This window comes from Saccopteryx leptura, chromosome 11 (genome assembly GCF_036850995.1).
Source record: "Saccopteryx leptura isolate mSacLep1 chromosome 11, mSacLep1_pri_phased_curated, whole genome shotgun sequence".
Taxonomy (NCBI): Eukaryota; Metazoa; Chordata; class Mammalia; order Chiroptera; family Emballonuridae; genus Saccopteryx; species Saccopteryx leptura.
Window position 1 is genome coordinate 11,350,517 of NC_089513.1, and position 23,181 is coordinate 11,373,697.

General features: G+C 45.0%; 1 protein-coding gene across 1 annotated transcript in view; it reads right to left on the reverse strand.

Annotated features, from left to right (window-relative positions):
- Nucleotides 1-8,514: 8,514 nt before the first annotated feature.
- The window catches only part of CDH20 (cadherin 20), a 202,655-nt gene continuing 187,988 nt past the window's right edge, over nt 8,515-23,181 (reverse strand). Inside the window, exons 10-12 of the mRNA XM_066353104.1 lie at nt 19,432-19,549; nt 13,944-14,195; nt 8,515-9,957 (exon numbers count right to left, since the gene is read on the reverse strand). Coding sequence (XP_066209201.1) covers nt 9,452-9,957; nt 13,944-14,195; nt 19,432-19,549 — 876 coding nt within the window. The 3' untranslated portion in view covers nt 8,515-9,451. The remainder of the gene's footprint in view (nt 9,958-13,943; nt 14,196-19,431; nt 19,550-23,181) is intronic.

Genomic DNA, 23,181 nt, shown 5'->3' on the forward strand with positions numbered 1-23,181 from the left:
CACTGTGCCATCACAGGCTGGGCCATCTTGCACCGACTTAAAGATCACTGCAGCAGGGAGCAGGAGACGTGGCAAATTCTGCATTGGCTGTAAAGGTCCTGGATTGTGTTTGATTGGCTCTGGGCAGTCACATGGGCACACTTAACTATAGCGGGGTGGAGAAGAGCAGAGTCTTACTTACCTGTGTCCCACTGCGCACCTGGGAGGGGGAGAACGGGCATGTTGGTGAGCAGCCCCAACATCCACCTGGTTGAGATGTGTATTTCTTCAGCTCCAGGGTCACTATACCTGGACCTCACTGTTCATTTCAGTTTGGAGAGGGAGAAACCTGCCCTGCACAGTGGAACTTCGGCTCAATAACTGAAGACAACATTAGGCCAACTCTTAGAACGCGGCCATGTGCAGTCACGCCAGTTAGAAGCAAAGACTTGGAAAGAAAAAGACTACGTGGTCATCCTTGGAACAGTCTTATGATTAGTAGCCAATAATTTAGACTCCCAAGTGTGCTGATTAATACAGACAATATAAAAACAATCTGTCTACTTCAGCTTGCTATTTATCTATCTTGTTTATTCATTGGAAAACCGTGCCAACAATGGCTAAGTAATTCAACTGATGCGACCCTCTTTGAGATGGTTGCATTCTTCCTGTGCTGGCATTTTTTATTTTCATGTATCTTTGGCTAGAAGGAACCTATGGAGACTTCTGTGCTGTGGGTTCCTATTTCTGCAACCGCAAGTGTCTTTCCGTTTTTTCTCTTTGAGATAAAATGGGAGGGTCCCATCATTTCTTTTTCCTTGCTGGAGAGTATTTAGTTGGTAGGGAAACTATTCAACTATGATGATGCTCAGGGGTGATCCTAATTAATTTGTATTTTATGGACCCTGAGATTGACCCATGCACTTAACAATGAGGGGGAGAAATAAGCACAAACCTCCCATTTCAAGGAGAAGAAGCCCTCATCTTTTCTTCCTCAGAATAAAGGGACCGCATGAGGGCAGTCCCTGCTTGTGCTGCTGCCTGACTATAACAAAGGAGAAACACTAAATAATGAGCAGCCTACCTTCACTGCGGGGAGCCCAGCTGCAGAGCGCCCTCAGCAACGGTGTGCTTAATAATTAGAATTATGAGCAGGAATTGACCTTCCAAGTCAGGTATGTGATTATTCACTTTCCTGCTCACTGTCACAGTGGGTGCTGTCACTGAGACCATGACTAAACACCCTGATAAAGACTTCTCTGCCAAGCCCCATAAATAACCGTTTGGCTGGTGTGCCCGCAGTGTACACGGCCTATGCTTAGGTCCACGTGGGAGCCCGGATGTGGTAATTGGCCTTGAGTTTACAGAGCATTTTATCCAGTTTGTAGGTAAGGGATACGCTATAATTCCGGCAGTGTGCCATTGTCCTTGGAAATAGACTTTGACCTTTTGATAGGAGATTACCTCGGGTTATGTAAGGCCCCGGATAGTGAAGAAATAGTGTCCAATGACACCTGTTTTTTACACAATCCTTACAGATATCGTGAAATTAGGATTTCCGAAAAGACTGTCAGACTGAGACTTTGAAAGCATGACCATCCCTGTTTCTCAGACGGCTCGCGTCAGCTGTCCTCCCTGGCTTCTCTGTCCCGTGAAGAGGCCAGCGTTTGCCCCTCCGCGTGCAAGGTGGGGGAGGGATGTGAACAATCAGCAGTGCTCACTGGATGGCTCAGTGGCACCAACACGGCACACAGCTCCGCGCCCTTGTCTGGGTTTGGGTCTGTGCTTTGCTCATGGCTCAGTGTGTGTGAAATACTGTGTGGAAGTGCCGGGCACAGCGTCTGCACACAGCAGGTGCTCAGTCATCGGCGGCCTTCTTCTTTCTTCCTGCAGCGTTGTCAGCCTGCCCCGCACTGATGAGGCCCTGTGTCCCCTCTGGGGAGTAATTAACGTTCATCCTCCAGTAGTGCCCCTCCTCTGAGAATCTCATTTTGCACCATCAGATAATCCAGCAGTCAAAGTCCCAAGAAGTCGCTGACAAATATAAAAATGTGAGGCTGATGAAGTTAATCCTGGAGGTAAATGCCAGGTCAGACAGGGAGTGTCCCTCCGCGGGCCAGTGAAGTATAGCAATTAGGGTGCGTGGATTTCCCTGCACGTGGCCCTGGCAGGGGCCCAGAGGACTGTGCCAGGGCCCGGGGATAGCCGGAGCATGTCAAGTGCCAGAGGCAGAAGGAAGCCACTTTGAAGGGCAGTCCCTCCACTCTGCAGGGCAGCCCTGCCCCCACAGGAAGGGGGACTTCACTGGCAGGGCACCGACATGGGATGCCGGCCTTTGGCTGTGGAGCTTGTGCACCCAGGGGCACTTGGTACTGTTCCCGGCACGCACACACTCTGCTCCATTCTCTGCCCCCTCCTCTGCACCGCCCACGTCAGTAGGGTTGTGTGCATGGATATGTCTGCTCAGCCACCTGCTGGTCTTCCCGCCCTCCCCCTGCCTGGACCGAGGGAGCGGCTCCCTGGGGCTGTGCCAGCAGGAGGGGCGGACGCAGCCCACGACCCGCCAGACAATGGGCATCTCAGAGGCCGCTACACGCGTGAAACATGGGAACAGCTGTTCCGAAACACAAACATAGTCCCACAAGATGAACACACTGATTAGTTAATGAATGAATTAATTAATTAATACGTGTGTGCGTGTCTTGTAGATCCAGCCAAACTAATAGGCACACAAAGGCTTAGCAGACCTTTGAAAGTGTACTATATACAAGGCTGCTTTCCAAGACTGGGTGGTTTCGAACCACCGAAGTTTATTCCCTCCCAGTTCTGGGAGACTGAGAGCCGGTGTGGGCAGAGCCCCTTCCCGAGGTCCTGAGGGCGGTGCGTCGGGGGCCTCTCTTCCAGCCCCTGGATGGGCGGTCACCCCCAGTGCTGCTTGGCTTATAGCTGCATCACTCCAGTTTCTGCCTCGTTTTCACACGGTGTTCTCGTCTCTGTGTCTTTGTTTCTGTTTCCAAATTTCCTTTTTCTTACAAAGACACTTATCATTGTATCAGGACCCACCCTTATCCAGTATGACCTCATCTCAACTTAATCACATCTACAAGGACCTTGTAGCCAAACAAGGTTACAGTCACAGGGTCTTGGGGTTAGGACTTGAAGGTGTCTTTTTGACTGACACAGTTTAACTCACAACAAGGCTCAAAGATGATGCAGTTAAAAAGAAAGAAAAAGAATAGCTTTTTCCAGTAAATGATACTAGAACAGTTGGAGATCCATATGCCAATAAAAGAAAACGAAAAGAAAAAAACACAGCCTCAATTCATACCAAATAATCCACAAAAATAAACCTAAAATGGATTCTAGATCTAAATGTAAAATCTTAAAACCATAAAACTTTTAGAAAAAAACATGGAAGAAAATCTTTGTGACCTTGAGTCGGCAGAGATTCCTTAGAAATGACACCAAAAGCAAAATCTATGAGAGAGCAAATTGATGAATTGGATTTCATCAAAATGAAAACCTCTTGCCCTTCAAGAGACATTGTTAAGAAAATGAAAAGATTAGCCACAGACAGGGGGGAAAATCTTTACAAGGCTTTATTCCTGTTAAAGGAATTGTATCTAGAAATAAAAAGAAAACTCAACTCAAAAATGGGCAAATATTTTTGGATACTCCACCAAATAAGATATATGAATAGCAAATAAGCACATGAAAAGATGCTCAACATTATTGGTCATTAAGGTATTTATTACAAACTAAAACCACAGTGAGAGACTATGACACTCCTGTTGCAATGACTAAAATGAACAAAACTGACCCTATCTCGGGTCAGTGAGGAAATGGAACCCCCACACCCTACTGGTGGGGATGTAGAATAGTAAAAAGACTTTGGAAAATAGTTTTAGCAGTTTAGGAAAAAGAACCACATATCTTTACCACTTGATTCCGGCTATTCCACTCCCAAGTACCCAAGAGGAAAGAAAATACATATCCTTACAAAGACTCATACACAAATGTTATTAGCAACTTAACTTGTAACAGCCCAAAGGTGCAAACAGCCCAAATGACCATTAACTTATGAATTGCTATCTACAGAACTGTGTCTTTCCCAAATTCACATGTTGAAGCCCTAACATTTACTGTTTGGAATAAGGATGTGCTTAAGCTTAAATGAGGTCATAAGGGGCCCTAATATGACAGGATTTGTCTTTTTATAAAAAGAGATAGCGAAGAACTCACTGTGCCCTCCAAAATGTGAAGACACAAGGAGAAAGAGCCATCTGCAAACCTGGAAGAGAGTCTTCATCAGAACCTGACCCTGGCAGCACCCTGATCTTGAACTTCCAGCCTTCAGAACTGTGAGAAATTTAGCTTCTGTTGAGCCACCCTGTCTATGACATTTTGTTATGGCAGTCTGAGCTGACTAATAGGTGAATGAACAACCAAACAGTGGTATAGCAATACAATAGAATACTACAGCTCAACAAAAAGCAATGAACTATTGATATACACAATGACATGAATAAATCTCAATATAACGCCAAGCAAAAAAAGCCAGATCTTCCCCACCTCCACAAAAGAAGTACACATTATATGATTCCATTTATATAAAACTATAGAAAATGCAAACTAATTTATAGAAAGCAAAGCGGTAGTTGCTGGAAGTTGGGGGGGGGCAGGCAGGGATGGGAGGGAGGTCTTACAAAGGGGTATTACAAGAAAACTTTTGGGGGTGACATATTCACTATCTTGATTGTGGGCATGGCTTCCTGGGTGTACATATGTCAAAACCTTCAATTGTGTACTTTAAATATGCAGTTTATTGTATGTTGATTGCATTTCAATAAAAATATAATATACCTGTTACAGGTCAGATATTTTGTTAGGTGCTTTCATGAAATATTCATTTACTTCTGAAAGTACTGTGTGGTAGGGAGAAAACGGAATTTCAGAGAATAAGACTATATCTATAAAACAAGGAGGTATCCCATAGAGAGGAGAAGTGGTAGAAGAGAGATAGGAAATGGTGAATGGAAACAAAAGTAATTTCTGGACTAGAGGGAGGAGGGAGGGTAGGAAAAAGGGAAAGATAATGTGGTTGATTGTATTTTCCAACAATGGGCACATTGTTTCTTCTTACAGTGTGGCTCTGACACTCTTCCTATTGAGAGGTGGAGCCTGTGTTTCTTTGTCTTTCATATGGGGAGGATTGTGATCGTGGACATAGTGCTATTAGATTGCTGAAGTAAAAAAAAGTTGATTAAGCTTTTACCTGGTTTTCTGCTGATGCTCACTTTTGAAACTTTGCTCCCATGATGGGAAGAAGCCCAAATATCCATGAAGAGGTCTTGTTGACAGCTCCATCTGACTTCTTACTTGATAGCCAGTAGCAACCAACCTTTGGATGAGTCAACTCAAGCCTTTGAGTCACCCAACTAAGGTCCTGACATTATGGAGCAGAAGGAGATGTCATTGATATATTTATCCTTCCTGAATTTCCTGACCCACAGAATCTGTGAGCACAATAAGTGGTTGTTCTTTATGCAGAGATGATAACATAACAGGTGATAGGAAGGAAGGGGGAAGAAATACAAATAATGAAAGAAAAGCTAGCAACCAGATCTTCTGAACAATTAAAAAAGATTTATAGGTAGTTCAGTGGCTTTTGAGAGTGAAGTTCTCAGAGAAGTTGCCTAAGGCTTTCCAGAACGGGCAGTAGCTCTTGTCATCATAGCTACCAGGAAGCTGACCACAGTAGCTAAAGTATCGAGTGGAAGGAACTCCCTCATCATCAGCCACCTGACAGTCCTTACAAAGCCAAGACTTGTGGCCAACACATGGGGCAAGATTGCCAGCTTCCTGTCCCAAGAAGAAAGACTTAAGAAAAATTGTGTTTTGGGTTGTTAAAGTTAACTACATATACTATAAATTAATACTCATGGTTTTGTCATAACACGAATTTCAAGAGGCAGCTATGTCTTATAGTAGATCACTTTAAAAAGAGAATTCCTTGATCTAATTTTTTCCATTCCAAATACCAGAACCATGACCTTTAAAATCAAGTAGAATCCTCCCAAAGCCTGGTATTTATGCATAAAAATATCTTGGAAGTTCTTTAATTCTGTTATGGAGATGACAAATAGATTTGAGAATGAGTCCATCTGCAAAAAGAACTACATCTTAAGAGTATACTATGGTCATGTGGCCCCAGCACCATAAAGAACAACGTGCTATGAATTCTGACATCAAGGTCTGGTTCTGGGTCCCTAAAGTGAACCAGTAACAACCCTCAAGCAGTTTGCCTGCGCTGATTTTTGCTTGTTTGAATTTTGTTTTCGGGATTTATATATAGATTCCTTCCTGTGTGAACTACTATGATTTGCCTTTGCTATCTGCCATGTTGGGGTAGTCTCCTTTTTTGATTCAGGAAATTCATTGCTAATTTTTATCTTTCCTTGTGTTCTTGTTCAGAATGCAGTTTTAGACAGAGTCTTAATTGTTTTTCTACAGATGCTCCTGTTTCCCTCCAACATATATAGTAGAGGCTGGTGCTTTACCTGTTAGCAAAGGAATGGCTGAATAAAATTTGGAGCTCTCTTGCCTAACCGGATCACATCCTGCATTCTGTCTGGCGAGGATGGTGTTTGCTTTTCAGAAGGACTAGCATTTGTGGTAAACCGTGGTGGTGGAGAGGAAACTGAAAACCTCATTTGGAGGAAAAGTCTTTTTCAGCTGCATGTGAGCTGAAACATCTCCTATTCTGTATTTCTGTCTCACTTCCCGTACCACACCATTAAGCATCCTCCAGGGGGGCTCTAGGAGGTTCTGTTTAGTCACTTAATGCCCAGTATCATGGGTACCACACTTGCAGGATGTGGGGTATGATAACCCCCTGTAGTTAGGATAACAGCTGTTCCCAGTTTTTAACACATGCACTACAAAATAAAATAGTCACAAAATTATCCTCAGGGCTAGTAACAGAAAGGAAGAATATTATAGGGGTTAATTTGCCCACATTCAAATAACTTATTTTTTATAGCCTTGTTTGGATTCAAGTTCATGTTTTTGCTTTGCTAGTTTATTTTTACATCATACCTTACCCTTAAAGACGATGTGTAAAAACTGTCTTTCATGGGATGAAAACATTAGTACGCTCAAACTGAAGGCGAGAATTGGCCCGGCTGTTAGTGTACCATGTGAAAAGCATGTAACATATCCTCTGGCTCCCAGATTCTCATCAGACTTTTCACACACGTCCACCAAACTGTCCTTTGTATTGGAAAAGAGATTCACGATACCACTCTATGGGTGGGTGGGCCCCAGTGTAAGCGGGCTGCTATACACAGGAGTTCTCAAAGTGTGGTCCCTGGACCAGTAGATCAGCATCACCCAGATACTTGTTAGAAACCCACTTCTAGAGCCATGACATGCAGAAAACGGTTTTGTTCACAATTTGTCCTCAATTTTAAGGACACTGTACAAAATATCTTTTAGTGTTAGGATGTCAAAGAAAGAGATCCCTTTATCATGTACTCATCACACACTTGTTAAGCATCTACTGTATGCAAAGGACTGTGCTAGCTACTGTGGGGAAAGATAGATAGTACATGGTCCCAGCCTTCTGTGAGCTGATCCAGTGTTGATGAGTTGTATGTATTTGGCACACACGTGTGTATGTGTGTATGTGTGTGTGTGTGTGTATTTTTTTTTTTAGAGACAGAGAGTCAGAGAGAGGGATAGACAGGGACAGACAGACAGGAACGGAGAGATGAGAAGCATCAATCATTAGTTTTCCGTTGCGTGTTGCAACACTTTAATTGTTCATTGATTGCTTTCTCATATGTGCCTTGACTGCGGGCCTTCAGCAGACCGAGTAACCCCTTGCTTGAGCCAGCGACCTTGGACTCAAGCTGGTGAGCTTTTGCTCAAACCAGTTGAGCCCGCGCTCAAGCTTGGTGACCTCAGGGTCTCAAACCAAGGTCTTCCACATCCCAGTCCAATGTTCTATCCACTGCGCCACCACCCGGTCAGGCCATGTATACATATTTGATTTGCCAATAGAACAGAGATGACAGTACAGTGTCCTGTCTCCTTGGTGGCTACGTGTAAAACCATCTCACAAAGTGAAAGATAGGGGCGAAATTCACAATTGTTTTGTTGATGTTCTCAAACTAGCTTTTGCTCTTTTCAGAGATGGGGGAAGAGTGATCATGGAAAGCTTATCAGTTTGAACCACAGCTGTTTATCTGTTCAGCGACTGAAATAGAATGCACAGCCTCATACTTGGCTGTAGGCTTTGCTTTATGCATCAGTCCCAGCCCCAAGACCCTCAGGCCAGGACAGGATCACCGTGCCATCTTGAATCTGCTCAGCAATGAAACAAATTAGTGATAGGCTTTCCCTTCTCTTTAACTTTTATTAAAAGAAGCGCTAAGGTACTGAGATGCAGTACATCATATTTATTACCAAAATTATTAACAAATATACAAAACTTATACATGTAATTCTCTTACATCCATTTATCTTCTATAATACTAATTTTTGTTCAAGTAGGTTATCTACAGTATGTAAACATCCCTTGGATTGACCTCACACAGATTAGGAAAGCCCTCTAATCCATGCTTTTATCAGATACTTCTTTTTTTATTTGGCTTTCATGTGTAGCATCAAATCTTCACATTTGGCACATAGAAGAGACATCTACAGTGCAAAAGAGGCAGATTTTTCTGGTTTCGTTCCAAACAATTTTGCAGGGGCACAGTGAAAGTGTTGAGAGAGCAAGCGCACTCGAACTTGACGGAGTTTAGTTAGTTGCAACGCCAACTCTCGGTTCAGCCAGTAAACTTGGGCGCAAAGTCAAATTGTCTCTTCCTTCTCCCAACCCACGCATCCCCCATGCAAGGCCGATTTGCCGTCACCTTGTCTCAAAAGGGTTAAAAGAAATTCCATCCATCCCCAGGACAAGTAGATTAATGTCACCGAGTAACATTTCCTTCAGTGTTCTTTCGTGTGGTGTTAGTTTGTGTGGTTTGATGAGCCAACAAACTCTGAAGAGAAGAAAATAAAAAACAGTATGAGAGTGGAACTTCCTTCTGCTTTCAATTGCCACCCCCTAAGATCAGAGCCTCCTTGGGGTGGCAAAGTGGCAAAGGCCTTGGTGAAAGGCAAAGAAAAGCCAAACTTGTCATACTTAACATTGGACTCCAAGCCTTTGAAGACCGTGTCCCAAAAGTTAAAAAGAAAAAAAAAAGATACGTGGCTATTCTGCCCCCTTCTTCATGTGTTTCCTCGTGTTTATTTAAACCTAGCCAAGTAGTAAAGCTGATCCAGAGACAACGCTGTTCCCCTCCTCCCCCGCCTCTCGCTCTCCAGCACAGTATTGCTCGTGTGGTTGGCGGCACCTGGTCCACGAAGCACGCGCCTCGCACGCATGCACGCACGTCAAGGTTTGGATGCATGCGGGCTTCCGTCACCACAGGGGTGCTGGCCCCTCCGACGCCCCGTACAGCTCGGCCAACTTCCGGAAGCGCGGCCCCCAGTCCGTCAGGAAGTCGAAGCTCTGCTCCGAGTCTGACGTGGCCGACTGCAAGGTGCTCAGCGAGCTGGCCACCGAGCCGTCCCCCTCGAACATATAGGTCTGGAGGGAGTCAAAGGGCGGGGCCCACAGGTCCATGTCAGCCTCGTAGAGCTTGGCCAGCACGTAGCTGTGGACGGTGCTGCTGACGGCGCACGTCTGAGGCACATAGCGGGACAGGCTCTCAATTTCCGGCAGCATGTCCTGTCGCGTCTTGGGCACGCCAGCCACCTGCGCCTCCCGCGGGTTCCACAGGGCCGCGATGTCGAAGGCCTCGGTGTCCTCCTCGCCGCCGCCCTCGTCGTCGTAGCGGACGATGTTCTCGTGGATGTTCTCCTCATCGTCGATGACATATGGCTGCTTCCGGTGCCGCCGCAGGGACAGGATGAGCAGCACCAGCACTGCGGGAAGAGGAGATGGCGAGTCACTGGGGGTGGGGGGGGGGGGGGAGGCAAGGGCGCATGCGCGGACCTGTGCGGCAGGTGGGGCGAGTCTGAGTGGTGAGCAGGGACGGCCCTGGGGTGTGCGTACATGCATATACATTTTAACCGGATTTATTGGGATGACATTGGTTAATGAAGTTATGTGGGTTCCTGGCGTCCATGTCTATAACACATCATTTCTCCCTGGCCAAGATCACGTGTAGTCTCTCTGTTCTTGTCCATACACTATTAGTATTGCTGCTGTTCTAAACCACAGGGCCCGCCTCGCTCTCCCCCAGTTAGATTGAGGGTGCAGGCAAATGAAGCCCTAGGTTTTGTCCGGGTGGTTGCATTGGAAGGTGCATGTAAAGTCGTTGTGCATCAGCCTGCATCTGTGAAATTGCATGCGGGCGCGATCACCCAGCCACCCCGAGTAAAATTCGGTCAGCAAGGCACACAGGGCCTGGGGAAGGTCAGGTCGTGCTGCCTAACTGCGTGGGCACAGCTGTGCACTTCTATTAAAACGTCGATATCCTACTGTGTGCGTGGTAGCTGTTTTACGTGGGCAGCTTAATGTGAGCCTGCTCTGTCAATATCGTGTTATTAACGTGTGTGCATAGAGACCCACGTGCTACGTCTCAGCCAAAGCCTCGGTCTTTTTATGCCTCCTCCAGAGTAGAGAGCATAAAAGGGACCGCTGGTGTCCAGTCAACTCAATTCCTCGCAAAAGCCTTTTGTTATTGGAGAGGAGGTGGTGACTTTCTGGATGCTATGATGGTGGTGGAAGGGAGGGGATGAGCAGTGACATTTTATATGATTTATGGCGTTATCAAAGAAGCACCCTGCTGTTAGATGTGTACCTGCAGGTGTGCGTACGGTTTTATTCCGATAAATACGTATTTTTCCCAGATGTGTTCACTGAAGTTTAAAGGAGAGACAGAGAGAATTTTATTGAACTGTTTATCCCTGTGACTGAAAATGTTTTCTAGGAAGTGTGTTGGAGTTTTAGCTGTAGACCTGCTATTGATTATTTTTCTGGCTTGCGTTGTCACCGCTGGTGAACGGGGACAGCTTGACAAGGCTGCAAAGTACGACCCCAGTGTATCCAAGGGGAATAAGAAAAAGTACAGTCATGTGCTCGGTGAGATAATGGACGGACTCAAAATACTTAAAATAATGCTTTTCAAAATCTGAATGTAGAATGTACTTTTTGTATATTGCAATTAATGATATTAATACCCAAATAGCTTGAGTGACAAAAGCACATATAGGAAACAGTTATATACTCTCGTATATTTTCTCTGTGTGCAAGAAATACATGTAACTAGTGACTGCAGGACTGGGATTTCAGAGCAATGGACCTACAGGGCTCTAAGAAGCAGAGGCTTGACTGTGGGAGGCTGGGCTGTGGTTTGGATGGATGCAGATTGAAGAAATGGGATTCTAACTAAACATGCTATTTGTGGGATCCAGTAAATACTTATTGACCCTAAATATTTTTTAGGCACTGTGCTAATCCATGAGGAAACATGTTGAATAGGATTACTGCTCTTAGGCTCTTATAAACTTGCAGTCTAAGGAGTTTATAGACACCTGTGATTAACACAAGTCTGGCAGCAATAAGGTCTATCATAGGTTTATACGTGTTGCAAAGAGAATGTAGAGGCAGGGCTGGTCAGTTCTTCTTAAGAGTATGGGGACAACCTTCACATAGGGGACACTTGGTCGGTATTTTAGGAAGCAAAATTTGAAGAGTCTGTGAGTATCTGCTGGAAAGAATTCTGATAAAAAATTAGACAGTTCATGGAACCGGTCCCTATCTTAAAAATAAAGATGGCTACATATTTTTTAGGTAATCTGATTTAAACAGCTATTGCAAAACCAGATTTGGGGGAAATGGCCTCACTTAGCCTAAAGGCTTCTCCACAGAAGAGTTGGCACTCAGGGTGTTCATTCTTTAGGTGCTCTAGGCACAGCATATAGAGCCTGTGAGATTTTCCCAGGAACTGGATACATATTTGAGATGTGAAATAAAAAACATCCCACCAAGTCAAAATTATTGTTTGTTTATTGTCCACAAAATGTGGCTGTTGACAAATCAATTGCAATTTAATCTTTTAAGAATTATATTTATTGTGGGATGTGCACTCTTAGAAATAAGAGTGCCTAAAACTATGAGGATTTTATGACAGCTCTGCTGGGTTTAGCTCCTGACAATGTATTTATTCTGTACAATTCAAAAGACCGGACACAGGGTTTGGGAGGCACAGTAAACTCTTCCTCGCATACCACTTTTGAGAGCTTTTCCACACCAGGCTCTTTAAATCAGTCTTTCTTTAATGATGGCACTTCTACTCTTTGTGGGCCAGGGTGAACTTAATATGTAGACATTTTCCAAAGATAGAGCTAAAGACAGCCTGGAAATTTCTAAGAGCCAGTTTCAACAAAGGCCTCTTGAAGGTTATCTTGTTATGTACTCAAGGACTCCTTATGCCACCTTATGGACACTTGGGGAATTGCAGGAAGGTTTTATTTGTCAATACCAAAAAAGACCAAAATCATGACAATTCTCTGATTCAGGGCTCCCAAGGCCTTAGAATGGTTACTTACTTATATATTTCTCCCTTCATATAACATTGAACTAAAACAACAAAATTAAACTACATGCTGTATTTAAGTTTTTTTCTTTTTTTGAGAAGCATATTCCACAAATCTACCTAAAATGCAATCAAGTGTTAAGATTTGCAGTCAGGACCTTCTTTCTTTGGTCTGACTGGAGTCCCTTGGTGTGGAGGTAAGCCTGGGGTCACAGGGTATGTGGGTATCTGCATGTCTATTTTAATTTAAATCCCCAATGCTTTATTTCTTCCTCTCCTAGGATGCTACGGTTTCTTTCATATTGAATAATATTACTGTCTATTAAGTCTGTCTTTCTCTAAGCAAAATATGTATGCTATGGATTCATATGGATTCAGTTAGAAGAGTTGGGATATATGTACAGATATTTTCTTGGCTTCAAGAATTGGTTTAGGAGTTTCATCGCTTGTTTTCAGTGGGGAGTTCAAAACCAATGACACGAATGGCCATCTGTGCAGGGGAGCTGGGTGGCTCCCTTGCAGTGTGACTTGAGCTGAGGAAGAAAGGACCCCATACCCCAGTTGTGCTCTTCCACGGGCCTGTTAACACGTGTTGTCATTTCATCTGTAGAGGCCAGCTGACGCTTTTGAGTCACTGCTCCCTGTTAGATGGCCATAGTCCCTCGGAAGGGAGCTAATGCCCAGAGTAGACATCTCATTTCCCCAGCTATCCACGTGGTTCACCTCGTCATTCCTTTCACATCTCCATTCGACGGTCTCCTTATCGGGGAGTCCTCCCTCACCAGCCTATTTCAAATGGTGCCTACCCGTCCCCTGTCCTTCTCCCCTTTTCTGTAACATCACCCCCAGAATCTGGGGTGAACATTTAGGAGAAGAGCCGTACGTCTCTCAGACACAGACGTGCACGGGGTAGGGCCAGCCTGCATTTCCACCTTGGTGACCCTGTCTGTGACGTTTGGCCGTGGGCCTGTGTCACTGCCTCTTTGAGCTTTGGCTAGTACTTATCTGCAATGAAGGGGTTGGAAGAGGTGATCATCATATGCTGTCCAGAATTGTCATTTTGGCTCTGTGATGTCAGAATGAACGCTTTGTTCTGAAGTAAGCTCTGTGGGGGCTGGGCTCGTCTGTCTTACTGATCCTCGCACCGACAGCAGTGCCCTGGCCTATCGCAGATGCCTGGTAAGTGAGTCCCTGGCTCCCAGGAAAGGGCTGTCTTCAGTTTCTTTGTGTTTTCTCAGCCTTCCTCTCCCCCCTTTTCAATAAGCGTGGCCCAGAAAACCAGTTCTGAACAGCTGTGTTGGGACAATAACTGAGGGACATCTCAGTAAGCATTCGCAGGCCCCCACAGACTGGAAGGGAGCCACTTACCTAAGAGGACAAAGATGCAGGCCAGGATGGCGATGAGGGCGCCCCGGCTCAGAGTGACTGGGAGCATGTAGGCCTCGGGGCTGCAGGACAGGACATGGCCACTGTCATCACAGCTGCACACCTGGATGGTCAGCGTGCCCGTGCTGCTCAGCACCGGCTGCCCGCTGTCCAATACCAGGATGGGCAGATAGAAGACGCTCTGCTCCTGCTGCCGGAAGCCAGCCCTCCGAGTGAGGACGCGGGCCGTGTTATCTGAGGAGGACAGGGGAGACAGGTTGAAAAGGGGGAGAAGGAAAATGCGAGGGCAGAAGAAGTGGGAAGAAGCGGCAGGTGAGTTGGTCCTTCGGGCTGAGGAAAGCGAGAGGGCAGGATGGGGTGTGGGAAGGATGGAAGGGCCCGAACACTCCCTGCAGCTGTGCAGCTGCAGTTCCATCTGGATCAGCATTTGGATGCAGAAACCAAGATTTTTGCTTGCTTCTAGGCAAAACCCCGAGGCCTAGGAGAGAAGCCCTTTTTGAGATTATGTTTTAGCCTTTGTGACATAAAATGCCCAGGGCGAACTGTCAGACTTCAGATCTAACTGAAATGTTTCTGGGAAAGCTTGACAGAAATGAACAATCACTGGTGACTTGTGGCCCTCAGCAGCTCTCCAAGGCCACGTGCTGCTGCTCCCTGCCTCCAGGAAAAGAATGCTGAGGACCCATGTGGCGGTGGCAGATTGCTTATTTTTGCCACTCTGGCTGGAACGCCTGTCTTTTGCTATTTTCTTTTATGCCTCTGAAATGCATCACCAGCTCCTCCCAGCTTTCTGAGGAACCTGCTCATTTAGCAGAAGCTTATTTGAAATCCCCTCAATATATAACACACCCTGTTCTTTCTCCTGACTCAGTGGCCTAAGTGTAAATAGCAGTACTAGTTTTTTATTCTTTTCCCCTCCAGTTTTAAAAGGGATTAGCAAAATTATTTGTTGCATTTCTACAAAGCTGGTATGTGTGTGTCCTTTTATTATATTTGCCTAATGTGATGTTTCCGGATCTTTAATTTTTTTAATCTGTGTTTTCCAGTTCTCTTGAGTGGGTCTGAGTTGTAAATCAGATACATTTTTGCAAAGCTCAGATCATTTTCTGCAGGGGAAGAGTTTGAGAGATGTAGTAAGACAAATAAAGACCCAAAGCCGATATCCACACGATATCAACATGGAAGGTCCTCTGGATACTTCACACTGATCAGGGAAGAGTCAGAACTTCACAGAAAATTCTGAGAGCCTAACCAAAGTAAACATTATTAATATCAATATCACTATTTCTGATTCTCTTTCACTTCTTGGACGTAATACCGTATTTGAATTTGGGCATGTTTAGATGATAAAAAATGAACAAAAAGTCATTCATGTCACTTGCAGGCAGGAACATGTAACAGCTGGCATGTGATTCTCTGTGCTTTGCCTTGGAGTGGCATTTTGAAGAAATGTGTGAGATGGAGATCCAGGCAGCCAGGGTCACTGAGCTGCACAGGGACAGCTATCCTTGGTCACTCAGACTGGCAGTCAGCTGTATATGAGCAAGAAATTAACTTGAGTTGTGTTAAGTCATTGAGATTTTGGTGCGGCATAACCTTGTCTATACCAACTAACATGTTCCCTCGTAATTAAGTTTTCCACCTTCCCCTCCCCCTGCTGTTCAGGGTAGCATCTGTTGCTCATTAAGTGCTTGTGTCAGGTTCTTCGACTTTACAGGTAGCATCTTATTTAATCTTACAGCCACTTTTTTAAAAACTTTTTTATTTTTCCAAAGTTAGAAGCAGGGAGGCAGTCAGACAGACTCCTGCATGCGCCTGAACGGGATCCACGCGGTATGCCCACTAGGAGGCGATGCCCTGCCCATCTGGGGCTTTGCTCCACTGCAACTAGAGCCATTCTAGCACCTGAGGCGGAGGCCATGGAGCCCTCCTCAGCGCCTGGGCCAACGTTGCTCCAATGGAGCCTTGGCTGCGGGAGGGGAAGAGAGAGACAGAGAGGAAGGAGAGGGGGAAAGAGTGGAGAAGCAGATGGGCGCTTCTCCTGTGTACCCTTACTGGGAATCAAACCCAGGACTTCCAAATGCTGGGTCTGAGCCAACCGGCCAGGGCTGATAATGTCAACCGTTTATAGTGAGAGAGTTAAGGCCTAGAGAGAGGATATAATTTGGTCAAAGTCACTACCTTAGTAGTAGAGCTGGGATTTGAACTCTAGTCTCTCTGACTCCAGTCCTTCTATTGTACAGTGTAGTATGTCCATAAAGTCATGGTGCATTTTTGACCGGTCACAGGAAAGCAACAAAAGACTATAGAAATGTGAAATCTGCACCAAATAAAAGGAAAACCCTCCCAGTTTTTGTAGGATGATGTGGCAGCATGTGCGCATGTGCAGATGATGATGTAACACCATGTATACAGTGGAGCAGCCCACGGCCATGCCAGTTGAGATGTGGACGGTACAGAGGAAAGTTCAGTGTGTTCTGTGGCTCGCTAAATTCGAATCCGTGTCCAAAGTGCAATGTGAATATTGGCACGTTTATAACGAAGCGCCACCACATAGGAATAACATTACTCGGTGGGATAAGCAGTTGAAGGAAACAGGCAGTTTGGTGGAGAAACCCCATTCTGGTAGGCCATCAGTCAGTGACGAGTCTGTAGAGACTATACGGGATAGCTACCTAAGGAGCCCTAAAAAATCTGTGCATGAGCCCACATCGAACTGCACTGAATAGGTATGAAACTGGGAGAGTTTTCCTTTAATTTGGTGCAGTTTTTACATTTCTATCGTCTTTTGTTTCTTTTGTTACTTTCCTGTGACCAGTCAAAAGTGCACCATGACTTTACGGACACACTGTATTATGTAAAAGCTTTTTTAGTTCATTGACATGATGAAAATTCTTCAGCTACTTGAAATCTCTTCCTGCCCTGTTATGGGCCCTTCCTCTTATTTCTTGATAAAGATAGCAATTGGTTGCCGGCCCGAGGATTATGTTCTTATTTCCACGTGCCACACAACCCATCCACTTTTCTGTTTTCCAGATTTAATTGCTGAATATGTTAGTTCTGTTTCACAGTTTTAATTTGTCAGAAACCAAGTTTTTCTGAAACAGAAATCTTTTTTACTTTTCAGTTATTAACTGAGTGTATGTCATAGGAAGGCCTGACCAGACTGAATTTCATAAAAGGGTCATAGCATGCCTACATATCATGTGTTTCTTGATCTCAAAGTTGTTTAAGATTAAAAAAATAATAATAATAAAGAGCAGAGCATCACATTGTTGAGTCTAGTCCTGGAAGGGGTCTGATTTAATAGCCACCTGTAACTTCTTGTTGAATATGTTAACTAAGGCTTCAGCAACTCATTTGGAAAAGTATTTGTTTCTACAGTGACACAAAACTTTTTTGGGGGTGTGTGGCTAAAACAGGTTCCAACTTCCAGTCCTCATCTTAATGTTTACTTGCTGATTTGGGGACCTTTGGTTTCTTTCCTTGTATAACAAATGGAACAGTGAAAATCAAAGGAATTTGTAACGTTCTTCAAACTTATAGTATTATAAATATCAATTAAAGCAAAGTATGGGAAAATGCATCTGAAATTGTAAAGTGCTGGATACACATGATATTTTTCATGCTTTGGGGATTAAAAAAAATAAGGTTTTATTGGAGATAGTGCTCTTCTGTGTTCATGAAAGGATATCATGCATTGAGCACGGCAGTTGGGGGCTTGACAGTCGATCTACCAGATCAGATGTAGGTCAGACTTTTACTGACCTCAGTAAAGGAGACCTGTGGGGCGGATTGTCATGAGGAGGTTGAGAGTTTATTTTTTCTGTTGAGAATGTGCTAACATCTGTTTTGGAAAACCTTTCAAGAGATGAATCACTTTATTTTATAGTCCTGCTCTAGTGGCCTATCCTTTTAAGGTATTGGCTCCGTGAATTGGTGCCCAAAGTCATCTTTAAGAAAGTTATTTCTGTATTCATTCTGATGAATACCAGAGTAAAGGAATGGAGTGACAGTTGAAAATGTGAAGAAACAGTATAATGTGTTATTTTCTTCCCTTGGTTTCCCTGTGAAACCAGTCCTAAGGGACTGAACTGCTTCTGGCAGGAAGGGCCCCTGTAAAGCATATAAATGAACAGTTTAAAATCTGATCCAATAAAAATAGCAGGATATTTAATTGTAGTAGTTCTGTTGTTATAATTTATATTATCTTTCCTTCCACAATTATCATAGTGGTTTTATGATAACATGTAGAAGGTTAAGGTTAAAGGGATGACTCGGAAGAATGGTTTCCATTTAGAAGAACACAGGTTTGATATTCTCTACTTTTTTAAAAAAATTATTTTTATTTATTTTTTCATTTTAGAGATGAGAGAGAGAGAGAGAGAAGGGGGGAGGAGCAGGAAGCATCAACTCCCATATGTGCCTTGACCGGGCAAGCCCAGGGTTTTGAACCAGTGACCTCAGCATTCCAGGTCGATGCTTGATCCATTGCACCACCACCAGTCAGGCCAGATATTCTCTACTTTTAATAACAGAATATCACGCCGTGGAGTTAATACTTTAAGTCTCACATAATTAATGTTTGAGACTAAGACCAGGCATGCCTAGTCATGACTTTTTGTTACCCTTTGTTTAGATTGTTATAAAGCACCAATTTATATTTTAGAATTAGAATGAAAAGGAGGGGACTGCAGACCTTCCTCATCAAGGTCAGACAACTAGTTGATAGCATAAGGGGTTCACCTTGACAGAGTTAAATTATTTTTTTCACTTGCTCTGACCTTTCTTTGAATGTGGGCTGGCTAGAGAGCAGAAGTCCCTCTTGTTTCCCACGTGTGCCTAAGAGGGAGTTGGCAGCTCTGTGAGCCTGCAGCCGATCTGATGCTTATTGGAGAAGAGGGGCTAGAATTCCATTCCTGCAGAGCTGTAGTGGGAGCTCTTTCTGGAATAGGGAGGTCCCAGCTTGTTTTTCTAAAGTAAGAAAGTTGTTTTAGTGCCAGAACTACCCTCTGTGCCCCCATATTGCCCCCGTATTTGCCCTTAGTAATCTTCATTACTTAGACTTTGCTTCCCTTTTGTTCCGGGAGCTTCTTACTGTTTCCCCCTTTGATTGTTACTTAGAAATGTTCCCTTGAGTGTTCGCTATCTAGTTCTGTTTCTACCACCTTTCTCATATTCTCCCCATAGTTCAGAACTCATAAACAAGGCTGCTGTCTGTGGGGTGAAGGAAGGCTCTCCTGTGGGCCTTGCATAGTGTCTGGGGCAGAGCCAGCGTGCAGACGTTTGCGAACTGACTGAGTTTCAGAGTCAGCAGAGGGATGTTCTGAAAAAGGCTTTGGAAGACACTACAAATCAGCATTAATGTTGTCTCTGCTAAGGAGCGGGTGGATTTTGACACTGTGTGTATACCCGGTGTATCCAGCCCCAGCAGTAGAGAGCACTAGGAGCCAGCTATCCGCCTGATTACCTTGGTTGTCCCTCACGGTGAAGTTGGGGTTGTTAGCAGCCTCGGGAGCCAAGCTGTAGTAGAAGTGCTGCCCGTTGTGTGGATCATCGTGGTCCACTGCGCTCACTGTCTGGATCAGCTGAGGGAGGGACAGGAACTCAGGTGAGTGGGAGCCAACGAAAACGCTGCAGGGCGCAGGAGAGCCCAGCCCTGAAATCCAGTAGTGGATTCTTTTCCCTAATGGGAAGGACATCCTGACGCGTACCTAAAAACCTCCACGCCGTCACACGGACGGGGATTTAGTTTGGGTTTACTGTGGGCCTGAGTACATGACCATCACGGGGGAATGTTACTTAGCTACCTCAGAGGTTAGACATTGACATCACGTGCTCTCACACCAAAGCCAGCTGTTTTTAGGCGGTCTAAATAGAAGATTCTGAGTAAATTCTAGGATGCTACAAGGTTCTGCTTGTCTCTGTTTCTCATTTTCTCACCTGACCGACAAAAACCCACTTTAGGGTTACTGTTTCATGGTCAAGTTGTTCTCTTTGAGAGGTCCCTATTTAAAAGTGACCAATACCCAGAAGGGAGGTAAACAAGTACAGAACCATTGGTTATGTCTGGTTAGTGGGTCGTAGGGCAGTCACTCTGTTGTCAGGAAGGGGAGTTGGACAAGGTGTAGAGCACAAGACCCCCAGGGTAGGAAGTGAGGAACAGAGTCGCATCAGAAGCCAGGCGTGGGCCGAAGAGAGGAAGAGGTGTGCTGGCCTCCTTTGGGGCTCTCTGGTCAGAACTTGGCCTTTCCACGTGCTTTTCAAAGTGGTGAGTGACGTCATGGTTCTGAGGACTGGGATGAAACAGCCACTGAACCATTGGCAGGCCGACTTGGGATGTAGAAAAGGTGTTGAACGGGTGTCTCCTTCTCTGTATTAGTTCTCTATGGACCAGAAGCACAGACTCCTCCCACCCCTCCTGGGCCTGGCCTGTCGATGCAATGTCCTGGCTGCTAAAAGCCAGCCTTGTTTCTGCCAGGCTGGAAACCAGACAGCGAAGGTCAGCGGGGGTCCAGGGGGCTGGCACAGTCTTTATTTCTTCCTCTGTAAGTTCAGGGAGGCCATGCTGCCCCACAGGATGCTGAGGATTAGACAACGGGGAAGCCGCAGCAAGGGGGCTTTTGGTGGACCCTGTGCTGCTCAGATCCCCCTTCACGGACAGGCTGTGTCCCAACCTTCACCTGTTTCTTTGGGGATTACCTCGGCTGAGAGCCACCTGCAACCCTTCCTATCACCACAGTGGCAGCCCACCATCCGGTGACTGATGCAGTTGTGTGAGGGCCTGGCCATCCTGACTCAGCTAGGGAAACGTTAGTTCGAGAGCCCCATGAAGCCATTAGGGCTGTCGGCGGATCTGCACTGTGGCTGGACTCCTCCCTTTGCCCAGTCCTGTGGGGGTCCTTGCCCTCCGCAGGCTTTGGCCAGAAGCTGTCCTTGATCACCGTCTTAGACTGAACCCCAGCTCACCACCTGCCTCCTGGCGAGCTCAGCTGGCAGCCGGCCTCTGCTGATCTGAAACCTGGGGGACGGTGCTGCAGTGAAGGAGAGGGGTCAGGAGAACCCTGAGATAAACGTGCCCCTATTCAGCGTGCTGTCGGTACCGCTTACACGAGGGTCACCCTACTGCCTGTCCCTGCCAGGATGGATCCTGTACATGCCATCGTGTCTGTAGAGCGAACACATGAAGACGTAGCATATTCATTGATATGTGTTAGAAATACGTGGTTATGTATAACTTGTAAACGTAGTTGAAAAGTCATTTTAGATCATCTGACCTGTGAAATCAATCGTATATGTGTTGGTGAGGTGGGGGCCTGAGGCGTGGGACTGGTTGGTGGCAGGGCTTTAAAGGGTAAGTGAGCAAAGATGCAGCCTTGCTGATTGTGAGTCGGGGCATCATGGCTGCTCTCCTGCCCTCTGTTCTCCTGTCGGTCAGGTTTTATCCTTGGCCTCTAGCCATGCCATGTTCTGCTCAGCAGGTTTCATTCTGCACTCAGCCCCACCAAGGCTGTCATCTTATTTCTTTATGGGCTTCCCTCATGGCTGCTCACTGAGAGAAGCACATGTCCCAACGTGGCAGAGGCAGAGGTGACGACAGTATCCAATAAGCCTAACCCAGGAGGCTTGGCTTTATAAATTGGACATACCTCCTGACCTGCGTGCTTTTGAAAATCTTCAGATATGTCCCAGAACCAAAATCAAAGGGTAGGATTTCATTATCTTGGACTAAGGTGACAGATATGAGAGAGTTGTGGCTCATGACCTGAATTTTACGTCGCAAATAAACTGCTTCAAGGGACTTTATACTAGACCATTAAAAGCTATGTTTAGAGGTGTGGAAACAAGAGATGTGTTTATGTGCTCCAGAAATGAGAGAGGTGGTTGAAGTGCTATCAACCTGGCAGAATGCAGCTTTTATTGGGAAGCCCTTGAAGAGAGGGAATGTTTCTTTTTGGGGAAGGGGGGTTTAATTTATTATGCTACTTGTTACTCTCTTTGCATTCTAGATTAAAATTAGCTTCTTGTGTTGTAATATAAAGTATTATATTTGTCATATTATAATATCTTTTAAAACAAAATTTTATATATAATATTTCTTATAACAGTTGTAATAGAAAACAAGGATTATGAAAATTAAAGGCCCAAACTCCTGCACTCAAAACCCATCTATGTGTAGTAACTACTGCTATTTTTGTTACCTTGTCCCTCAATCTTTGTTCAGAGCCAGACATAATTTTACATAACTTCAAGTATGTACATGTACTTTTTAAACCACCTCTCTTTACTTATAATAACACGGATCATTTCTTATACTATAGTCTTCATTGTAACTTTTATTAGTTGTGTAATACTTCGGGTCTTTCTTGACTAGAAATTCAGTAGATGTGGAAATATAATTATCCTAGACTTGCTAAAAAAGTTTTAGGAGTGCTATAGACCATTGCACAGAGTTTCAAGACTCACTGTATGAGATAATTTAGATCAGAATCACTACAGGATTTGTATTTCCCCCGGGGATGGGAAAGACTTTCTGCTCTGCCTCAGTAGAGTGGTATGATGTGTTGGGTCAGTCTTTGATGAGTTCAAGACACTGGTAGAAGTTGGGGTTGTACAGATGTGATGTATGCAGCAGGACGCCAGGGCGCTGATGCAGGTGAGGGAGAGGTGGGAACAAAACCGTGCTCTAGTTGGAAGGCCTGACTGGCCAAAACAGGAGTCCTTGCCTTGTAAACACACATGCCACAAACTCCTGACTTTCACATTGAAACTGTCCTGACCCATTCGCACCTCACCGGCAGCGTCTGTAGGGCCACAGAGCATACTCTGGGGGAACAGGACTGTTAGGGACTTGGTTGGGCCATCGGTAGAGGGGAAAGAGCCTTACAGGCAGGTGCAGCAGGGGCCAATGCCTGTGATCTGGGGCGTGGAGGGTGGGCAAGGGTGGGCGACTACCCTACACCTACATTAATACCTGGCCACTCCAAGCAGAGTTTTGGATGTTTCTCAGTCATGCCACTTGGAATTTGATCAACCAAATATTCATTGAGGTTTAAAAGCAGACTTTTAAAAGTATACAATTTTCTTCTGAAGGTTACGGAACCAGAGTTATTTCAAATAAGTAGAAATTTGTTCCTTTAGATTAATTTCTTTCAAAACTTAGGTGATATGAGCAGCACCGAGGAAATGGGTGTTTTAATTGAGGGTTTGAGGGAGGAGA